General features: G+C 43.5%; 2 protein-coding genes across 8 annotated transcripts; both read left to right on the forward strand.

Annotated features, from left to right (window-relative positions):
* The first annotated feature begins 5,232 nt into the window (after positions 1–5,232).
* On the forward strand, positions 5,233–16,396 carry myzap (myocardial zonula adherens protein). 7 transcript variants are annotated; one of them, XM_067249361.1, is made up of 15 exons: positions 5,233–5,620; positions 6,614–6,697; positions 10,130–10,231; positions 10,814–10,975; positions 11,123–11,284; positions 11,505–11,597; positions 11,729–11,842; positions 12,079–12,243; positions 13,813–13,938; positions 14,180–14,308; positions 14,390–14,484; positions 14,629–14,734; positions 14,834–14,917; positions 15,172–15,278; positions 15,372–16,396. In XM_067249361.1, the coding sequence occupies exons 1-15, from the start codon at positions 5,549–5,551 to the stop codon at positions 15,826–15,828; spliced, it is 2,058 nt and encodes a 685-aa protein (XP_067105462.1). In that variant the 5' UTR covers positions 5,233–5,548; the 3' UTR covers positions 15,829–16,396. The 7 variants fall into 7 exon arrangements, with proteins under 7 accessions (XP_067105462.1, XP_067105465.1, XP_067105464.1 ...); XM_067249364.1 differs by having other exon boundaries at positions 15,217–15,278; XM_067249363.1 differs by having other exon boundaries at positions 12,091–12,243.
* Positions 16,397–16,724: 328 nt separating this feature from the next.
* polr2m (RNA polymerase II subunit M) lies at positions 16,725–19,052 on the forward strand. The gene is made up of 4 exons (XM_067249368.1): positions 16,725–16,945; positions 17,198–17,806; positions 17,974–18,205; positions 18,413–19,052. Exons 1-4 carry the CDS (start codon positions 16,836–16,838, stop codon positions 18,545–18,547), a joined length of 1,086 nt encoding a protein of 361 aa, XP_067105469.1. The 5' UTR covers positions 16,725–16,835; the 3' UTR covers positions 18,548–19,052.
* The last annotated feature ends 1,307 nt before the right edge of the window (positions 19,053–20,359 follow it).

Raw genomic sequence — 20,359 nt, forward strand, 5'->3', positions numbered from 1 at the left:
AGTAATAAACCTAAAGCAATTTCACATTCTAGTTTTCTACATGCACACCTCTCCTCAGCAGCCCTTCAAACCAATTAAATGTCTGACTCGTGTGCCATTGCACTTAGCCTACCACATTCAGTCTTCCTTTAAATCAATCAAATCAATCAAACAAAACACCTCTCACTGATTGAATGTAGACTACTGCACAAGCGAGAGCTGCAACTGGCACTGTACATCGTCATCAGATCTATACTATAATGCAAGGAATCTGTGTGTGTGTGCGCAAGTTTTAGTGTGTGATTTGATTTTAGGGGGACTGTAGTGGAACTGTTAGCTTGAAGACCGGGCAGTGTGCAAAGCTGACATTTTGCAGGTGTCCATCTCATGACCATAAATGACTTTTATGATGAGCATAAGTGACTAGATGATGTGGAGGCTGAATAAGTACTTTTGAGAATTTCATTTGTGATCTGAGAAATAGGTACCAAAGCCACTGAGAAAAATTGTCATCACCAACTGCATCACACACTCTATCTTTAATTCCAGTGTATCACTGACATCTTACTCACTGACTGCATCTGCACTGTGCACTTGTTGCATTAGGCCTTATTAGTGTCTTTGGGTAAAATAGTCTGTTTGGCTACAGTAGTGTTTGGGTAAAACAGTGTTTGGGTACAGTAGAGTATGTTTGGCTAAAATAGTACATTTACATTTAGCAGACGCTCTTATCCAGAGCGACTTACAGTAAGTACAGGGACATTCCCCCGAGGCAAGTAGGGTGAAGTGCCTTGCCCAAGGACACAACATCATTGGGTTGGCATAGCCGGGAATCGAACTAGCAACCTTCAGATTACTAGCCCGATTCCCTCACCGCTCAGCCACCTGACTCCCTAGCCACCTGACTCCCTAGCCCTACATGTCTTTGGGTACAGTAGAATGTGTTTTAGAATACTAGCTAATAGTCTTCTGAGATAAAGCACACTCATTTGGCCTATCTTTTAGCATGAATGACTTCAGCCAGTGTGATGAGGAGATCAATATTCTTCTGCTCCTCTGTTGTTGCTACACAATGACATATTTAGGCCCTATGTTTAATACCAGGAATCTGTGTGTGAGTGCGTGCGTGACTGTGTGTCACTAAATCAACAAGCTGACATATTCATCACCGACTGCGTCATAGTACATAGTATGATAACTGATCAGGTTATTCAGCGAATTTTTAGCCTACTTAATTAAATGTTGACAAGATAACGCACATTCTGTCTGTTTAACTAGACAAAATGTACAAGAGAGCACATTCTGTATACCTTGAATAACTAACAGTCATGGTTTGAAACATAGGCCTATTGGCCATCCATTTTTATAGTTTTTCCCAATCGCAGGTCAGACGATCTACATTTCCTGAAACTTCTATTAGACTGAAAGAGTGTGGTCTCACACATGCACAAAGGACAGTCCCCTAATTAAACTAATTTGTTTTGTTTATCAAACTTAAATGAATCTTATAGGTGAAACTTCATACATTTTAAGCATAACCCATGTGGGGCCCACATAGACCATTTTTTTATCGATATGCACACATTCTTTTTCACAGAATGAGTGAGGAGAAGCAAGCATGAACAAGGCAGTACCTCTGATCATGGAGAGGTACTGCCTTGGCTGATCATGGAGATCAGCCAAACGTGTCCTAGAGAGGATATCTGAGAGCATCTGATTGATACCAGTGACTCTAGTGATCCAATTCTACAGTCTAGTGTAGACTGTGCGACTTCCTATGACAAGGGAGTGAAAGTAGCATGAAAGTAGCTCCTTTAGTAGCTACCCTATGTTAGCCTATAGGCCTACAATTAGTTATTTTGCTCCGGCGAAAACAGAGATTGCAAAAGCAGCAGAAAGTTGCCAAATTTGTTGCTAGTCACTAGATTATATATTATATAGTATATATAGTATATTTAACATCCAGTAGTGACACAGACATTCAGGAAGCGGCGACACTGGGAACACACACTCCAGAGGCGTTGTTAGACATAAAACTCTACTGGGGCACAGGCCCCTATTCATATCCCTTTTTATGTCTTTCAAGCTTGCTGCGCACAATGCACTACTAGGATATAGAAACTCCCCTTGCTTTACCCTCTATACAAGAGTTCAGGGATGCAAGTTTGATATCAGCTTTGGCAGGGACATCAATAGTTAATGCTAGCGCGCACATTTTTTCGCATTCATCTGAGCGCTTCATGTAATATCGTTTTTATGTTTTAGTCAAAATAAGATGATATCTTTAGTTTTGTAATGTTTTCTTAGCCTACCTCTGACGTGTGCCGAGTCTGACACCTGGACTTCTGTAATTAATGCACTAACTAATAAAGTAAATTGTTAAAACTCAAACTTTTGATTTTACTGGGTCACAGCAGATTTATACTGGGGCACGTGCCCCAGTAAAAAGGGTCTAACAACGCCCCTGACACACTCGCATGAAGAAGTGTCCACTGATTAAATGTTTCCTCTGTGAGTCCAAGTGCTCTCCTTCTACCTGGCCAGGATCATGGACAAGAGAGCGATCTACAGTTTTACATGTTTTTATTGGGGATCTTTTTGGTGGAAACCCCCGTGAACCTGCAAACACATAACCTACCGGAGCACCAAACAGTGCCCCAAGCTGGAATCAAACCCAGGAGTTTCTTGCTGTGAAGCAAAAGTGCAAGGTTCTGCCATGGCAATGAAATCTCCGCAAAATAAATACATAACGAGGTACAGACTTGAAAAACAACAGCAAAAATGTATTATGGTTTACAGGCAATTGTGTTGTCTTTTTAAAAGCATTTTTCTTTGGGGCTATGGAATTTGTCTCCTCTTTTGCAACCATTGATTCAAATGTTAAAGATGCAATGCAGGATGCTTATTTTTTACATTGATTATTAAGAAACTGTCACCAAAACTGACAATAGATCTACGGCTAATGGTATATCAACAATTACAAAATGTCACTCCTTTTTGTCCCTCAACTGCACAATTTTCATTTGCTTTCAACACTCAGTTTTAACATCAGATATGGTCAAAAATGTCAAAAACCAGTTTGCCATGAGCTGAGGAGGTTTCAGTGATACCTGCACAAAGGAGTCATTGTGACACAGTGACAGTCCATCACTAGGGAACATGCGATATATTATTTGACTGTCAAACCCGCAGGAGGGATAGTGCTCCTCTCATGCAATGTTTCCAAAACACAGGTAAACACAATGCGTGCATAGTGATAGTGAATAATGACGTCTCTGAAAATACTTTTGTTTTTCATTACAACAACACTCACACAAGTACACTCACATTTTGTGTAGTGTACAGGACCTATCTTGCAAAACCAGCAGGCAGAGCTGAGAGCTGTGTGCCTAAACACATATCAACATAAAAGTAAGATATTGGTTTAGCAGACAGACTTGGAGATTAATAGCAAACACATAGTTTTGTTATTGTGAGGAAATTAACTCATAATGTGTTAGAGGTGGATCAGAAAACGACATGCAGGTTTAACATATTGTTGACGAGCCGGGCAGGATTTAAGGGGAAATATTTGGGGTTTACACTTTTCTTTCCTGGAGGCTACATTCTGTGTGTTTTCAGCTCTGCGTAGCCTCTACAAACTCCTTCCATGTGAATCCAGTTGTTCTTGTACAACCAGCTTGGTGTAAACCAGAACAGTACTGTGAATGTTTATCCTCCATGGGAAACACAAGATCAGTACACTTGACTGACTTATATTATACTGACTATAAAATATAACAGAGATTTTATTGGATGTTCATGTTTTCTAATATATCATAATGGACGTGGCCCATTTAGGTTTGCATGGCTTGCGGATTGCAAAAGTAAACAAAGAAGTTTGTTTGATCTTTGGTTACTGGTTAACCATGCTTGTGTTCATAGCCAACCACACAATGTTTTTTCACAAGATTTTCTTTCTATTCACTGCAAGGTGGTTGAGATGCTTGTTGAAATAAATATGGTATATTGATATATCCTTTTCTACATTTTGTTCTTCAGCGTATTGCTAACAGTAAGTTGCAAATCAATGATTCTGCTTCTTTTACTATGAGAATAATTTACTCAATAACCCAAATTCTTTTCAATTTGATATTGTAACCTTTCTGACGGTGCACTGTAAGAGTGTATGTGTGGGGGTAAGTTTATGTGTTCATGTACACACTGTGTATGACAGAATGTATACCAATTTTACATATTTCTGTTTGTGTTTGCACATGACTTAGTTGATAGGTCACTTTCCAGGAATGTGACATATCATAGAGGTGTGTTGGAATGTGTGACTGAGTGTGTCATTAAGTGTTCATGTTTCTCTATTTGAACCAAGCACCTGTCTTGCTCATGATGAGGATGCTCAGGAGTTCAGAATTGTAAAAGTTCCCAACATCAATTCATGTTAAAGCAAACCTGAGATAAAAAACACACCGAAACCTCCAATTTGCAAACAGATGCCTGTCCTTGTTCCTCCCTAATGAAACATGAACAGTTTAAACAAACACTCCTGTATCTCAACTGTATTATCCACCATCCATCTGCTACAGTACCAGCAGCAGTGCTGCCTGGTTAAGCTATTGACCCAACATGGAGTGAAATGGACGTGTCTCCTCTTTGGTGCAGTGCCTGCTTGAATGAACATTTTTGTCTTTTGATCTGAGGGGTGGGTCTCGGAGATCACCCTGCATATTATGCGTGGAAGAATATCATATTTAAGTGCTCCATGGGTCCATTGTCACGTGTCGCTCAACATGAGGGCGAGCACATTTATAGTTATTTTCTTGAGAAAATTAAGCCACAGACAGACAGACAGAGATTCCTGTCGTTATAGTTAGATTACCGATCTATGCACACCCTAGTGCCACACCCATTTTAAAAAGTGTACTCTACCTTTCCTTGGCTGCTTGGGTGCACCTGCCCTGCAAGGCTGAGTCAGGGAGCACAGGCGCAACTGAAATGTGGCCCGACAGGTCTGATGGGATGACATGCTCAGAGAGATACAGAGAGAGAGAGAGAGAGAGAGAGAGAGAGAGAGAGAGAGAGAGAGAGAGAGAGAGAGAGAGAGAGAGAGAGAGAGAGAGAGAGAGACAGAGAGAGGAGGGGGGAGGGAGCATAGTGGTTGCTGAGCGACTGGCAGCCTTGTCAACCAGGTGGAGTCAGGTGGAGCCGCCCAGGACTGGGACAGCAGCATAGCTCTCCAATGTAGAGGGGAGTGACTAGTGGAACTACAGCTACACCCTGACTGCCACCCCAAGGAATAACAGACTGTGGAGTTTACTTTTCCTTATCAACTGGAGAGGGAAATCTAGCACTGGACTGTCAGAGTGAAACTTTATTCCCCTCTGCTCTCTCTTTCTCTTTCACTCACTCCCTCACTCTGTGTCTCTCTGGCTGGAGCAGGGGGCAGGTGGTCACTGTGTGAGCTTGTACAGTACACCGGAAAGAGAGTGAGAGGAAGAGAGTAAAGGAGAAGGAAGGCGTGTGAGACAGAGAGAGGAAGAGAGAGAGAGCAGAGACTGGACGGGACGGGTCAGACATGCTTCGCTATGGCTCGTCAAGAGCGGTCACCAGCACCACCACCGATGACTCTCCGGATCTTTCCAGTGAGGTAAATGATCCCCTGGGGAGAGGCCAGGGCATGAGGACTCCGTCACGGGACACGAGGAATGCACACCTCCTTCCCTCTCCACTCTTCTACTCCTTCTTCTCCCCTCTCTACTCTGAATGTCTCTTATCACAGTAATAGCATGGCTAGTTTGTCAGTCTGTTGTTTGGTGCACTAGCTGACAAATCTAGTTTGTTTTCTTTCCCTTCACCTCTGCTCTTTCCCTGATTTCTCCTCTTACTCTCTTCTCTTGTCTCTTTCTTGTCCCTGGGCAATTTGTTCCCGACATCTTCATCTCAGGGTTAATCGCTCTACGTTTCATGATTTGTGGTAATTTGCACGTTTGCAGTGAGGCATGTTCAAAAGTGAGAGTCTGTAATGAAAGCTGGGAACCTGGGAGGCAGTCCTGTTATGTATATTTTATCAGGTCTATCAAGACACGTCACTGTCATAAACATCCATTCTCACTTCTAATGAACTTAATTCATCCAAAAGGATTTATGTCTTGTATATATATTTATACCATGCATCAATGGAGCTACATTTATCTCATTGATAATGCCATCATGTTTTTACTAACAGCTAAAGATGAAATAAACATAGTTTGGAAACCTACCTCTACCTACCAATACATAATGGGATGGATCCTGGGAGCTTAGCTGAGCTGATGGTACTCAGGCACTTGGGTGTGTGTTTACTACCATCAATGCTACAAATATACAGTGTGGAAAAGTTGTTTTCTCAACCACTGTAAATTAATTATGTGTTTGTGGTAGAGGTGCAATGGCCTACAAATATATGAATAGTCTGTTCATTTCATCACTAGTCATAGTGCTAGCCATGAAACTGCTTCAGGAGTTGATATTGTTTTTAATTATGTGAGCATGTCCATGTTATTACCTTTAAAACCACAATACAAATGTATCAGCTAAAGTGTTTCACTGTAAGAAAAACGTTTTGACAAGTCTGTCTGTATTTGTCTGTTATTTCAATCAGAGGACGATTCGGCGTCTCAGACTAACACTGCATTCTGGGGAAAATGGACAGAAGGAGACCATGAGCACCCACTCTGACTCTAATGTAAGTCTCAAAACACACACACACACACACACACACAGACTTACACACTCACATGGACACACACTCCACCTATCCTGTGTAATCAATGTGGTATTATTTCCCTATCTCAGCCCTCTTTAACTGTCACACAGTCTGTGCCTTTCAATCTTTTTTCTTCATGTAAACACAGCATACACACAGTCAATGAAAGCACGAATGGTGGACAGGTGTGAATGTGGGCAAAAAGTATGCTTTGATCTAGTGCTACAACACACCATAGACTGCCTGTACATTACAGAACGAGTAAGGTATGGAGCAACAGAGATTCATGGCTCTTTTGTTATCTGGGCCAGTTACGCAATTTGAACCTCACAGGGGTGTGTACACACACACATCTGTTTCTAGTTTTGCTCAGTGGTCTGCGAAAAAACGTTTGTGAATGTATTAGACGGAAATCACATTCACTTGTGTCTATGCTCTATATTGTGTGTGTATTGAGTAAATATTGATCAGTGCGCTCACCCCTTCGAAACCTGTTGAGGTGACTTATAATGTAAATTACAGTGCCGCGGCCAACAATACACATAACCAACCAGTTCAGTTGTCTTGAGCTACACTGAGAGCTGCAGTAGTATCATGTTTACCGTGTAGGATTGCTCTGTTTTAATGGAGCTGAGATCTAGGAAGTGGTGATGTAAGAGGTTGACAGCATCTCAGTGTGGTCTTGTGGGGAGGTTCGGGGAAGGCTGGGAGCCTCTCCTAAGAGGCAGGGAACGTGACAGAAAGCAGTACTACATGTTCTGTGTACCTTGGCCTGGAATATGTTAGTATTTATCTAGCCTCCCTCACTCTTGTACTTACCATCAAAGTTCAACTGATAGCAAGTCGGCTAATGATGTAAACTGTGAATCTCTGTCCCTTGGGCTAGTGTTAAGTGATGAACATTTTGACCTTATGTCTGGTCCTGGCACTGTTAGTATAGAGCTTCACCAATGTGGAAGATCTTCAGGGGTAGTAAACAAAAACGTTTTGTCTTTGTGAAATGGCCTTTCCTGTTTGACATTCATGTTCTGTCTGAATTGCCTATTTTGTGCGACACGTCAGCTGTGGAATGAGACCAACGTGATGGTTACGGAGGACAGGAGGGTCAGGTGCCGACAGCAAGGGCCTCAAAGGTGTTCGCAGATGACACAACACAAAACGTGTCTGTGTGTGGGGAGTGAGGGGGAGGCCAGCTGTGCCCTGCCCCCCTCTGCATAACAGGCCCCACTTAACGAGCAGCTCAGCACTAACAAGACTAAATGCTCTGGAGCGGACAGGACAAACTGTACATGACATTCATCATCACAGCCAGTTACCTTCAGAGACTCTTACAGATCAGCAGTGTAAATGATGAGCATGTCAAGAATGGGGGTAGGGGTTCCTTAGAGCAACCCCTACCTTTCCTCATCTCCTCAGGTAGCAGGCATCACGCACGCTAAGAGCCCAGTGCAGGTGACCTCAGTGCCTCAGCCTCACCTTGTTGTCAGGTTAGCCTTGAGTACATCAAACTGTAAAATGACAGGGACATAAGACATTCCCCATGTCAACATGAATCTTCGAAGTAAGGCTGTGCAGTCTTGAAACAGCCCTTGCTACATGAAGTGGTCTCTCATGTACTGTGGAATTTGTATTGAAGGTGACTCCCTTTCAGTATGCACAGCTATTACTTAAATGAAACATGGCGTTGAATGAAATTTAAGAACCCTGTGACAACGGAAGACAGAAAAGAACTGCTAATTAAAACAAGCAAGGCCAGAAAGCTAAGTGAAGGAGGGTGGAAACAACCAGGACGTCTTACAGAGATCTTCTCTTTCAGTCGAAACAATAACAAAAAAGTGACCTGCCATGAAATCTTGAAGGGTGTGTCCTGTAACCTGACACCGGCTGGAAATAGGCCTGTCAGTGACATCAGGCTGGATGTGGTGTAACACATCTACTACAGTACTATGCATGAGAACAGCCTGGAGCTGCCACATTTCATAAACCTGGGCCTGCAGTCACATAGCTTTCATCAGCACATGTGGTTTTAGTCAAAGAAAAGTGCCTTCAAAGTTAATGCCATCCGGTGAATATTTGCAATACAAAATGAGTCAGGTGGCTGAGCGGTTATGGAGTCAGGCTCGTAATCTGAAGGTTACCGGTTTGATTCCCAGCTGTGCGAAATTATGTTGTGTTCTTGGGCAAGGCACTTCACCCTATTTGCCTCGGGGGGAATGTCCCTGTACTTACTGTAAGTCGCTCTGGATAAGAGCATCTGCTAAATGTGTAAATGTACATGACATAATGTACATGTCTCTCCCCCATGTGGATGTGTCCTGAGGACAGGAAAGGAGGCATTCAGCCTGTGGAACTAGTCTTGCATGAGACAGTTATTTGTGATAAAACTCACTGATATCATGTCAACTGTGAGAATAGAGATCAATCTGACATCCAAATATGTACTTGTCTTTTTGTATATTTCATCCGCCTTTCCATGATCAAATTAGACAGTTTTCCAGTGGTACCTTAGAGCAGGTTGAAGTCCTTTTGGAACAACATGAACATATCTGTGTGGATTAATGGACACTGTTTGACTTCAGTCAAAGATTCTGGTAAAAATATTACATATTCTGCAAACATTCAAATATTAGTTCTGTCATCGTCAGTATGGGATATATGCACGCAGTACTGCCATAATGACCTCATTGTGAGTGTGTGTATTGTACTACACAGCCATAAAACATAATGAGGGCCATTCTTCTATCCCATCTGTTAGAATTCACATAGCCAATTAGGAAGCCTCATCATTTCTGGTCAGACTGCTCGTGGATTGTGTGGTGTAGAAAGCTCTATCCAGCAGATTAAGCCATGAAACAACACTGGCGTCATTGTTGTAGTTCTTCCTCTCTTATCTCCTCTGGAGAGACTGCTACCTTTTCCCCCATTTCGCCTCTCCCCTCCACTGACCTCCTCTCTCCTGACTGATTGGAAGTCTTGGCTCAAATTTACTGTGCAGATATACGTCCCGCTCATTTCATAGAAAGATTTTTATATAGATATCAAATTCAGACATCTTTCTCTGAAGCCCTGTTATCGGGTTTAAGAGCGTGCTAACATCTATTCCCTAGCTCTTACAACACCCAATGTGTGGACATTGCTAGGAAACACTGTGTAATGACTCAAATCAGACTGACTATTCAAATGACAGGTGATCATTTTTGATACTATAAATAAATGCTTTGCAAATGCATTGCAGTATTCATCCCAGATTTCTATATTCTACCATTCTAATATGGACTAGATATAATAGTAATAACCATGACATTTTCTGTGTAAATGTAATTTAAAGAAGAGAGTAAATAAAGAGTTATTGGACTTTTATGTTTGGAAAAATGCATTGACACAGATACTGTGTGTTGCTCTGTTTCTCAGCAGAAAGTAGGAGGAGAGAAGGAAAAAGTTGTCAATGGGACACGAAAGAAGAATGGCTTGATCCAGAGAGAGAGACCGGCGGGCAGGGAGTCACCTGAACAGGTAGAGAACCACACCCTGGCGGATCACTGACATGCTCTAAAGTACAGAGTCTCCTGCTGAACTTTCGGTTCACGTCAACTTACTGAATTCAAGTTTCATGCAAAGGTCTTGCACACTTGCAGACTTCTTACACATGCTGTATGGAGGAGGGGCAATGCTGAGCATTTTGTGCTGGTATGTCATAATGTACAGTATGGATGCATATTATGACATACCAGCTCACAGAGCTGATGTTGCCTGGCCCAGTCAGAGGCACACACGTTCTCTGTCCCCTGGTCATGCTGTTCTGTGGCTTGGGGAAGGTCATTGTGCAGGCTCCAGTGTTGTTAAATAATGTAGAGCAGTGATGCGCGGGTGTGTGCTTGCGTGTGCGGACGGAATGACTGATCCAAAGTATAGAGAACACATTGTTTCATTCACAAAACGAGACTGATCAAATATTAACACCTCACTGTTTTTATCTGTGAGACGGCAACCATATCTGTGTAAGTCAATGGATTCCTCAGGTTATAAATGACACACAGTGACCCTGTGTACGTCTTGATGCTGATATAGTGTGGGAACACACCTGTGCTCCTTCAGGCCCTGTTTCAGAGAGAAACAAAAGGGGGACAGCTGGAGCTCATGTACTGGGTTGCAGAAACACGACACCCTCGCTGCACCCTGCACTGTTGTAGTCACTGGTCCCCAACCTCCAGTTTAGACTGCTCAGCAGCAATACTTGAAATACCTAAGCCTGCACAGGTACACAAACACACACACATAGGCACACACATGCACACACATAGAGACGTACACACATACGCACAAACTCTCAGGCAGGCACACACAGACTCTAGCCCAGTGGAGTGTGCCTCAGAAACCTGAGCGGGGCGATCCTGTCTCCCTCAGCACCTCGGAGCGGTGACCAATGGGGTGCAAGAGACGCCGCAGCAGCCAGGGCCCAAGGTGTACGGAGTGGTGCAGAGGACAGGCTCCGACAAACAACAGGAAGTGATGGCGTGCGAGTGGTCTGTCAATCATCTGAGGGATGAGATGAGATACATCAAGGAGGTGAGTGGTGGAGACCAGGAGACAGGGATGAGCCTGATTCTAGTTAAGGATTGTGAACAAACAGAGCTGTGGCCTGCGGTACTCCTGCCAGCCCTGCCCTACTTACTATTAGCATGCTAGCACATGGCAGGCACCACTCACATCCTATGGATTTGATCTAGCCTGATAGAAGCACTGAGGATGTGGGACTTCATATCCGTGTTGTCTCTGTTTCCCACAGGTGAGAGACTCCTTGGAGAAGGTCAGAGAGCGGATGTATGGCCAGTTTGGAGGAATGCAACAGTCAATGGAGAAACTATCTCAAGAAATCAGGGTAAGACAATCCTGTACTTACGACTACACAGAAAGTGATAGTAAAGGTCTGTAATTTACTCTAAACATGTAGCTAGACACTAAACCATGAATAGATGTGGGGGGTATGATTGCTCCGGCCTGTCTCTCCAGTCGGCAAACTCCCAGAGGCGGAGTCTGGAGGCCGAGGTGAGGGTGAGAACAGCAGCTATGGAGACATTCGACCAGATGAACAGCTCCCTCATATCCTCCAACATCGATCTGCAGGTACAGCATTTATAGACGGGCCAGTCACTGCCCCATCTCAGCACACAGCATTTGAGAACTTGTCACACACAATTCGACCACATAGCTCTTTGTAGAGGCTTATGACCCAACAGAAAGCTACATTTTATTTTTAATGACAGAACAAGCAATTTATTTCTTTTACACAATTTGTTTCTTTCCCCATATGACTTTTATATGACATGATATTCTGGATGGGTTTGAGGAATGAAAAGTAGGTTCCTTTGCAGAAATCCATCCTGGAGAACTGCCAGAACCGTGTAGACAAGCGGGATGAGGTGAGGAACCTGCGCAGCTCCTGTGAGAAGGCTGAGGAAAAGCTGAGAGAGAAGGAAAGACAGCTGGTGGCTACAGAGGCTGAGAACCGCACGCTTAAACTACAGGTAATGCTGCACACATACCATACTGTACTAACACCCTGTGGACATTGACCCTAACCCTAACTCTAACCCTAACAACCTCTGATATGTAAATATTTGAATGAACAGCAGAAGAAGAGACTTATGGCTCTGCATGTGGACAGCAAGCTGTCGCATAACTGACTAGGGATGCTAAGTGCCATCCTTGTGCACAGGTGTTGCACCAAATACAGCAGCTGTGAATATGAAGTTCATGTTTTTTGTGATGTGCTGAACGTAGGCTGACTGGTTTTTCATGGACTGGAAAACAAATTTTTCCCACTCGATGGTTGGATGTCTTATACCTCAGCTGGACTATCTGGATGTTTTTCAAATATATACAGAGGGGCTCTGAGCCTTAAGGTCAGCAGGGATAAAATATCAAATGGGCAGTGTAGGCCGCTTCACCGGTATCCTGCACACAGTATTTCCCTCTGCTTGTGCTTGAGCTGACCTGGCACGTTTGTTTTGGGTGCGACCCGCATGGATTCATTGTTGATCTTCCTGTTTGTCTCGTCAGCAGCCTTCTGGGCAACCTTGTACCTCTTTAAGTTCATTAAGTCGAAACCCAAGTACATGCTTATGTCATTAGTCATGACACATATGCAAGTAGTGTTGTCATATTCATCAAATGCCTCTCTCGGTTCTTCATTGTCAACATTCTCACCATTGATGATAATCACAGAGATATGTTCAAATAGGGGAGCCTTGTTTTTAAAGATGCTATCAGCATCTCTCTAGGTTGTTCCACAGTATAATTTTTTTATTGTTGCTGTGGAACAACGAACAAATGGTGGAACTTGTTATTCCACAGCCAACTAATGGGCAAACATACAAGAAGTCCTGAGTTATTTATTACAATATAGCTTTAAATAGAACGAGATCAACAAGATTACTTTGTTTGTCCCTAGGGATATTTATCTTGGACAGAAAGGCTGCCACAAATAATACATCCAATGAAAGTGTGGTTACAGACATACACCACGTAGCACCAACAAGTGCATTCAAATACAGTCAATTCAATTATACGCGTATTCCATCCGTACTAGTGCGGGATATTTCTACCTGACTTTGAGGTAACCTCTTGGTCCCTAACATGTCATACCTTGCATTGCTCAAGTAGTATGATCTGTTTCCAGTTCTAACATTGAATCATCTACTGCAGGGTGAAATCATATTTCTGTCTCTTTCAGTCTCCTTATTCTGTGCTTGATTTCATCTGCTTCACGCTCTGGTTCAGTCATCCAACGTTAATCTTCTCTCCCCAACTCTCCTCATTCTTTAACCGATGGGCCTCAATATCTCCCCTGATTTCTGGACATTCAGTTTGAATTTCATGTAACAATGAGTGACAGGTCATGCACGCAGTTTTCTGTCTCACGGAATACAACTGTGAAATCAGACTTGACAGAGCATTACACGCAATGCTATAACGAAATGAATTTGACTGTAAAGTGACAACAATTACCCTTCACACTATGCTCTCTTCCTTTCACCATGATATGAGATTGTACATATATGCTTTGTCTAAACATCAAGTTGTGGGCTGTGCAGGTGGAGACGTCCCAGCAGACCAGCAGCCAGGCCCTGCAAGATGTGACAGCCAGGCTGCAGAAGCAGCACGAGGAGAGACTGAGGGAGGAGCAGAGAAAACACAGAGAGGAGATTGAGAACCTTCAGGTACATGACTTAGGATAATTTATGTGATTTATATATAGTATATATATGTTAGTATATACGTCAAGATATATTAATCATGAAGCCTTACTTGCAGGCAATGTTTTAAAGCAGGGCAGCTTCTATCTACTATCTTGACAATGTGTCCGTGTGCAAGACTGAGAATATTAACATGTAACACTCCCTCTAGTGGTTAAAATAATAACCTGTCTGTCAGTGATATTTTTTAACCTTAATGTTACAGGCCCAAATTGATGAGTACGTGAAGCGACTGGAGGAGGCCGAGAGGAATGCGAAGATCTTAGAGGCCAAGATTGCTGAGAGAGACCAGAGGATTAGTGAGGTTGAGCGCCTGCTGGACTGCATGGGACAGGTAAGATCGGCACAACAATACCGAGGAGGATGTTCAGTGCAATATACCAAAATGACATGTTGTCATTTGGGACTGTCACAGGAAAAGGGCCATCTTCAGATGAAACTGCAGGAGTGTGAACAACGTCTTCACTCGCTGGAACTCACAGACAAAACAAATTTATCAGCTTCCAAGAGGTACAAATACAAACCCATGAGAAAATCACAACTGTACAGTTACATAGGAATCCTCATACCATTATAGAGCCAGTGCAGATACTAAACTTATTGTGTGATGCACAGTGAATTCAAAGAGTTGACAGACTGCCAATGTGTCCTCAGGTCTCAGAAGCTTGAAGAAGAGGCATCAGAGCTCAAGGAGAGGATAAAGCACTTGAACGACATGGTCTTCTGCCAGCAGAGGAAGGTCAAAGGCATGATAGAGGAGGTGCGGGCCATCTACCATGTCAAAACATTAATTCAAAAACATAACCTTCAGTTTAGTTTTTAAGTATCACATGATTCTTTTTTTCTGACCGATGTCTAGGTTGAATCGTTACGAGCTAAAGTGGCACAGAAGGACATGTTCATCTCAGAGCTTTTGGACAGAATCGCTATTGTGGAGTGTGAGGTAAAACAACATGGTGACACAAGCAGACACTGTCCAATAAAATGTGTTGTAGCGTAGTTTGTTGTGGCCCAGTGTGGTGTGGTTTAGTTTTGCCTGGTCATGAAAACTACCCCTTACTGCAACTCTCTGAGTGTTGGTCTGCATGTACTTTTATTTTACTTCATTTTACCGTCACACTCAAAGTGACATCACGTTCACCTTGCTTGTGCCTTGAGCTGTTCTGACTCTGTCCTTTGATCTTTTTCTCTTCCTAGAATAATGAGTTAGAAGACAACTTGAAGTATTTTATGTCTGTGCAGAGTGCTCCAAAAGAAGTAGTGCAAACCAGAGAGATAGGAGTGGGCTGCAATCTGCTCCCCAGGTAAACATCACCAACAACTGTGCCTTCTTCCTCTGTGTCTGCTAACACTCCTGAAGGGAAGTTTTATTGCTACGTCTGATCCTGTTTCCACAGACCTGAGGCGATGAGGGTGGATGATGAGCCTGATTTCCAGCCCCCCCATGTTTACCCGGAATTCCTGCCCTCCCCAGCCCAATTCCAACCCAGGCATAGACCAGCTCAGCCTTCATCAATCCAGCTCCATTCCAGAACACACCAGCCAGGTCCTCCGCCACCCAGCAGACTGCAGTCTAGTTTACTGAGGTATTCTCCTTGTGAGTACAGCCGGTCCCTGCAGTCCAGTCCTCCAAGGTCCCGTGGAACTCTGACAAGTCCAAAGCTGTCCGAATCTGCCCCTCTGAGCCCAGTGCAGTCGGGCCCCGACCAAGACATCTCAGTACAAACCTCAGACACGGCCTCCAGTGAGGAGAAGCCTACTTCAGGCCCACCCTGCTCTCCAGCAAGATCCAGTCGTATCTACACTCCTTTCATGAGACTTATGGAGATAACAGCAAAGATTAATATAGAGTAGCTAATCATACAGTATTGTTTGATATCTGGGGTGGAGCACAGTTTGCACTGCTTTGTAAATCACGATGGGAGTATTCTGTATAGGCTGTAAATAGTGAAAATCTATTGACAGTGAATGTACTTTCATGTTTGTAAAGGTTTATATTTATAATGCATCTTTTTCTGCAATTTTTCTCAAAACATAATTATTATTTTCTTAATCCCTCATATATGTATACTAAATATTTATGAAATATACAGTATGTTGTGCCTTTGTTAAAAGCTTGCTTAATGATACCCAACATTGGTTGTGGGAATCTCTTACTTTTTCCTGCAAAATGAATATTACCTAAGTTAATATGGGTGGATAGGCCTACAAAAGGACTACCTATGTCTTTAAGGAACTGCCATTCCTGAGCCAATTAATTGCATAAAGTCTAACGAAATTAGTAGATTTTGTCTACACTGCCAGGACTGTGTTGAAGAGGTGTTGATGAACCAAGAAGCTAGAGGTCTATGATGTGCCTTTCTGAATGAGACATTTCCAGTGAATTGTTTAAATCAGTGTACTTTAAAAACCTAATAAAACTATCCCATTAGTGATTGCTTTTGTCTGAGACCTATTTTGTTTATAACTCCAGAATAAACACTGAGAGGCGCTGTCGATTCACGAGTAAGCACTGACCGTCTAGTCTGATGTATTCACTTAGATACAATTCAAACTATGTTATGCGCTTGACAAAATCACAGCTTGTTGCAGTAAAAACTAAATTGTTTTCTCAAGTGAGTATTTTAAAAACATTTTCAATAATAATTCAATCATTGGAAATGATAAGCGCGTTTAAAAGTCGTCACTTCCTGATTCCGGTTGTCAGGTCTGCGCAGTTGTCAACAACCATGAAAGAAAGAAGTAGCACATAAACACTGACTTAGCGGTATCATGTGTAAATCGTGTGTAAAATGTCATAGAAATAATACCTAAATCGGGATAAAGTATTTTTTAAAGTGTATTTGTGAGTTCGAGAAACAATGTCCTCATCGTGGACAGAACGTCAGGGACAAGTGGGGGATCTAAGGAACAAGAGCAAGGAAGAACTTTGTGAATTGCTATCACGGCAAGAGAAATTACTGTCCAATAAGTGAGTACAGTAGACAGCTACGAAACTGTATTTAAGTAGTAGTAGTAACCTATTTTGAACAATTTAATAGCATCATAATGCTACAAACCACTTCAGAATCTAACATCAGCAGCCAACCTATGTAACATACAGTTACAGTTAGCTAGCTATCTTAGATAGCAACTGTGTCGATGAATGTCTCACAAGATAGTTAGCTAACGTTATATATTTATATGAACAGCAGACTGACCGATTTATTTTTATTATTCACAGGCGTTTCATACAGACCCTTCCAGACAAAGGTAGAAAAATCTTAGACTTTGCAGAGAGAGTTCGTCTTGCTCTGATCAACAATGAAGAAGAGGAAAGCAAACAGGACAAGCTGGCATCTGTCAGGTCAGAGTTACAGTCCAAATACCAGCAGGCTCTCACACAGCGAGCACCTTCTGTCCACAACAAACCTGAAACATCCCAACAGGGCCGACAGGGTGGGGACGCAGCCTTGGGGAGGGTCCAGGACATGGACACATCCCCCCTGTCACCCCATATGCAGCCAACTGTCCTCAGCCAGCAAGACAACACTGCCTCCTATTTATGCGCTGTAGTAGCCATAGAAACCAGTCCTGCTGGCAATACTGGGTTCCCTCAGAACTCCGACAGTCCAAAAGAGAGTGACCTAGCCGAGGCCTTGCAGAGGGTCAGCCTGTCTGATCCCACTACCGTGGGTTCCAGTGGATCCTCCAAAGACGTATCCAACAGCCCTGTAGCTAATGCTAACCCCTTCTCTGGAGGCCAGCCAATGAAAAAAACTCACTATACAGAACTGGTGGAGAGGAATGAAAAGAACCCTGAGACAAAAAAGCACAAATTCAAACCTAATCAGTGAGTACACGTTGAATTGCTGTGTGTCAAAGGAGTGTGTCTTTCTTAAGTAGAGCTGTTTATTAAGATGATGAATGCCCCAGATGAGGGTCTATAGGCTTTTTTTCTGTCCTTTTTGAGGAAGTGATATATATTTTGACAAAGATCTCCTTTCTCTATCTTCAAAGAACGCTAAACCCAAGAGCCGACGTCTCCCCTTCAGGGTCCCTGTCCCCCGGCCCTTCCACCGGAGGCCTTATTCCGTCTCCGCTCTCTGCCGAAGTCCGGAGGGAGCGGGACAGGAAGCACCTAAATGACATCACCGCAGCCAGGCTTCCCCCTCTGCACCACAGTCCTGCCCAGATGCTGTCCCTGCATGAGTCAGCCTGTCTGCTGCAGGATCAGACCAAGAAACAACTGGTGAGAGGCACACGCACCGCACCCACCGACGGTTCAAACACACGCCGTCGTCACCGTCATAAAGAAACACTGCTACATGTGCAATCATCTGACATGACCTCGACATAGCGTGTGCTTTGGTATATCGACAGAGATATACCTGCGTTTGGAGCGGGTAGCTTTTGATGAAGTGTCGCTCCTGCTCAGTCAGTGTCGTTTTGATTCCAGGAGCTGCAGGCCAAACTGGCAGCCCAGAAGCTGTGTGACGGGCTGAGGATCAGTATGGGCAGCTACAGCCCAGAAGGGGGCCCCCTGGCTGTCTACCGGGAGGTTCACGATGACGAAGACTCAGATGAGGACTAATCCTGGGGGGCCGGTGCCGGGAGGGCGGGCAGGTGGGTAGCCTGACCCATGACCCCGAGATGACAGGCTCTGGGCCCTGCATCAGGGCCAGCAGGGATTTATCAGTACAAAGGCAGCCAGCCTCAGAGGAGATGCTCATGGACTTGTTGTAAAGTGAGGACCAGCGAAGTGGGTGTTCCAGACTTTAAGCTCAGGGAGGTGAATGGAGACAGACTTGGTTAAAGGCCTTTAATCTTTGGTGATTTAGAGTTGTCACTTGTGCCGTGTCAGCATCAACACTTGCTCTAGGGTCCTCACTTTGGGCTGTGTGAGTCTCATGCAGTGATCATCCGGTGGCTGTGTAGAAGGATTGTCTGTAAAATCCCCTTACACAAAAGAATGTGATATGTTGAGGCTGCTGTACAGTATTGTGAGGCATGTGGTTTATTTATCCAAAAGACTGAAAACCGACGATATTCTGTACTTGTGGATGTTGGACTTGTGAAATAAATATTTTTTATTATTACTTTTTTGTATACAAACAAAGGGTTCTTTACATCTTGTGATTACATCTCCATTTGAGTACTCTGATTAATGCTTGATTGTTAATTGCTGTTGGTGATCAACCGGTGTGCTGACATCTTCCAGCAGAATGTTTGGTTAACCCTGCTCTGATTTGATGAGAGCAATGACTCAGCCGTCGTTTAAGCCTGTGAAGTTATCAGTGGAGAAATCTCTGACACGCTTTAGAAGATTAATATAAGGGTAGTGAAATATCGAAGCTTGATGGAATCGGCCCAATGGCTGAAATACATCTGGATTGCATTTGGATCGTGTTACTGCTGGTAATGGCAGAGTTTGATGGGATGGCAGCAGTCTGACGTGACATATGGCAAGTATCATTTCTCAGCTTTACTAATGCTGATAAGGAGTGCCAGCAACATTAAACCTCTTCCCAAACAGCCATGCCCATTCCCAACACATCAATTCCAAGTCTTTCTGAACCTCTAACTGAACATTTTACTTTTAGAGGCCTATGATTCAGGAATTTTAATGAGGAATAAAAGAGAAGTGATTGAGGTGGAGCTCGGGGGGGGGGGGGAATGAGGCAGAATTCACGTGGGTCTGAGCCTAGTGGTTGATGCTCCTTGATAACCTCTGGTAATTGCTGCCGAGGCATTGGTGGGAGCTGCGCTGGAAAAAACACCATCTGGCTGCTGTGTTTAGACATAGTGTCTGATGGACTCCAGAAAGACTGCTCAGACGTCCAATAATAAATATGTCAGCGAGCTGCAGAGAGGATCTTCCCCGTACTGGGATTAATTAAGGCCTACCTTGCTTACATAAATGTGGAGACTGTTACCAATTATGGGGTGCTTTTTTTCCCCTGCAGCTTTTCTCCATGGTATCCGGCCCGTGCTATCACTCACAAGCACGTTGATATGGCTGAGCTGGAACCAAGTATGCGTCCTATGGCCAGAGTCTTTAAGTTGTTCGTTTTGGAGGTTGTTTATACTTGTGGTGAATCCCACACCCCTTCCTTCAGATTAATAAACCGCTCATGAGGTAGTCTGCAAGTGATTTACTCCAAATGCAAGTCCAAAATCACATGTCTCCGGGGACAAGGAATAATTTGGACTTGGGAGGGAAAATGGCATATGATTTCAAAACTGCCTCTTCAAAGACCAGTCTCAGCCCCGTCTTGCAGTGAACATATGATGTATAGACTGGCACTAAGCTCAATTTGGACTCTCAGAGGAATGATTGCATTATGTTTGCCAGGTTACACAGTCGTGAGGTCATTTGCTTTTTTCCTTTCACTCCACTTATGTT

This window comes from Osmerus mordax, chromosome 13 (genome assembly GCF_038355195.1).
Source record: "Osmerus mordax isolate fOsmMor3 chromosome 13, fOsmMor3.pri, whole genome shotgun sequence".
Classification (NCBI taxonomy): domain Eukaryota; kingdom Metazoa; phylum Chordata; class Actinopteri; order Osmeriformes; family Osmeridae; genus Osmerus; species Osmerus mordax.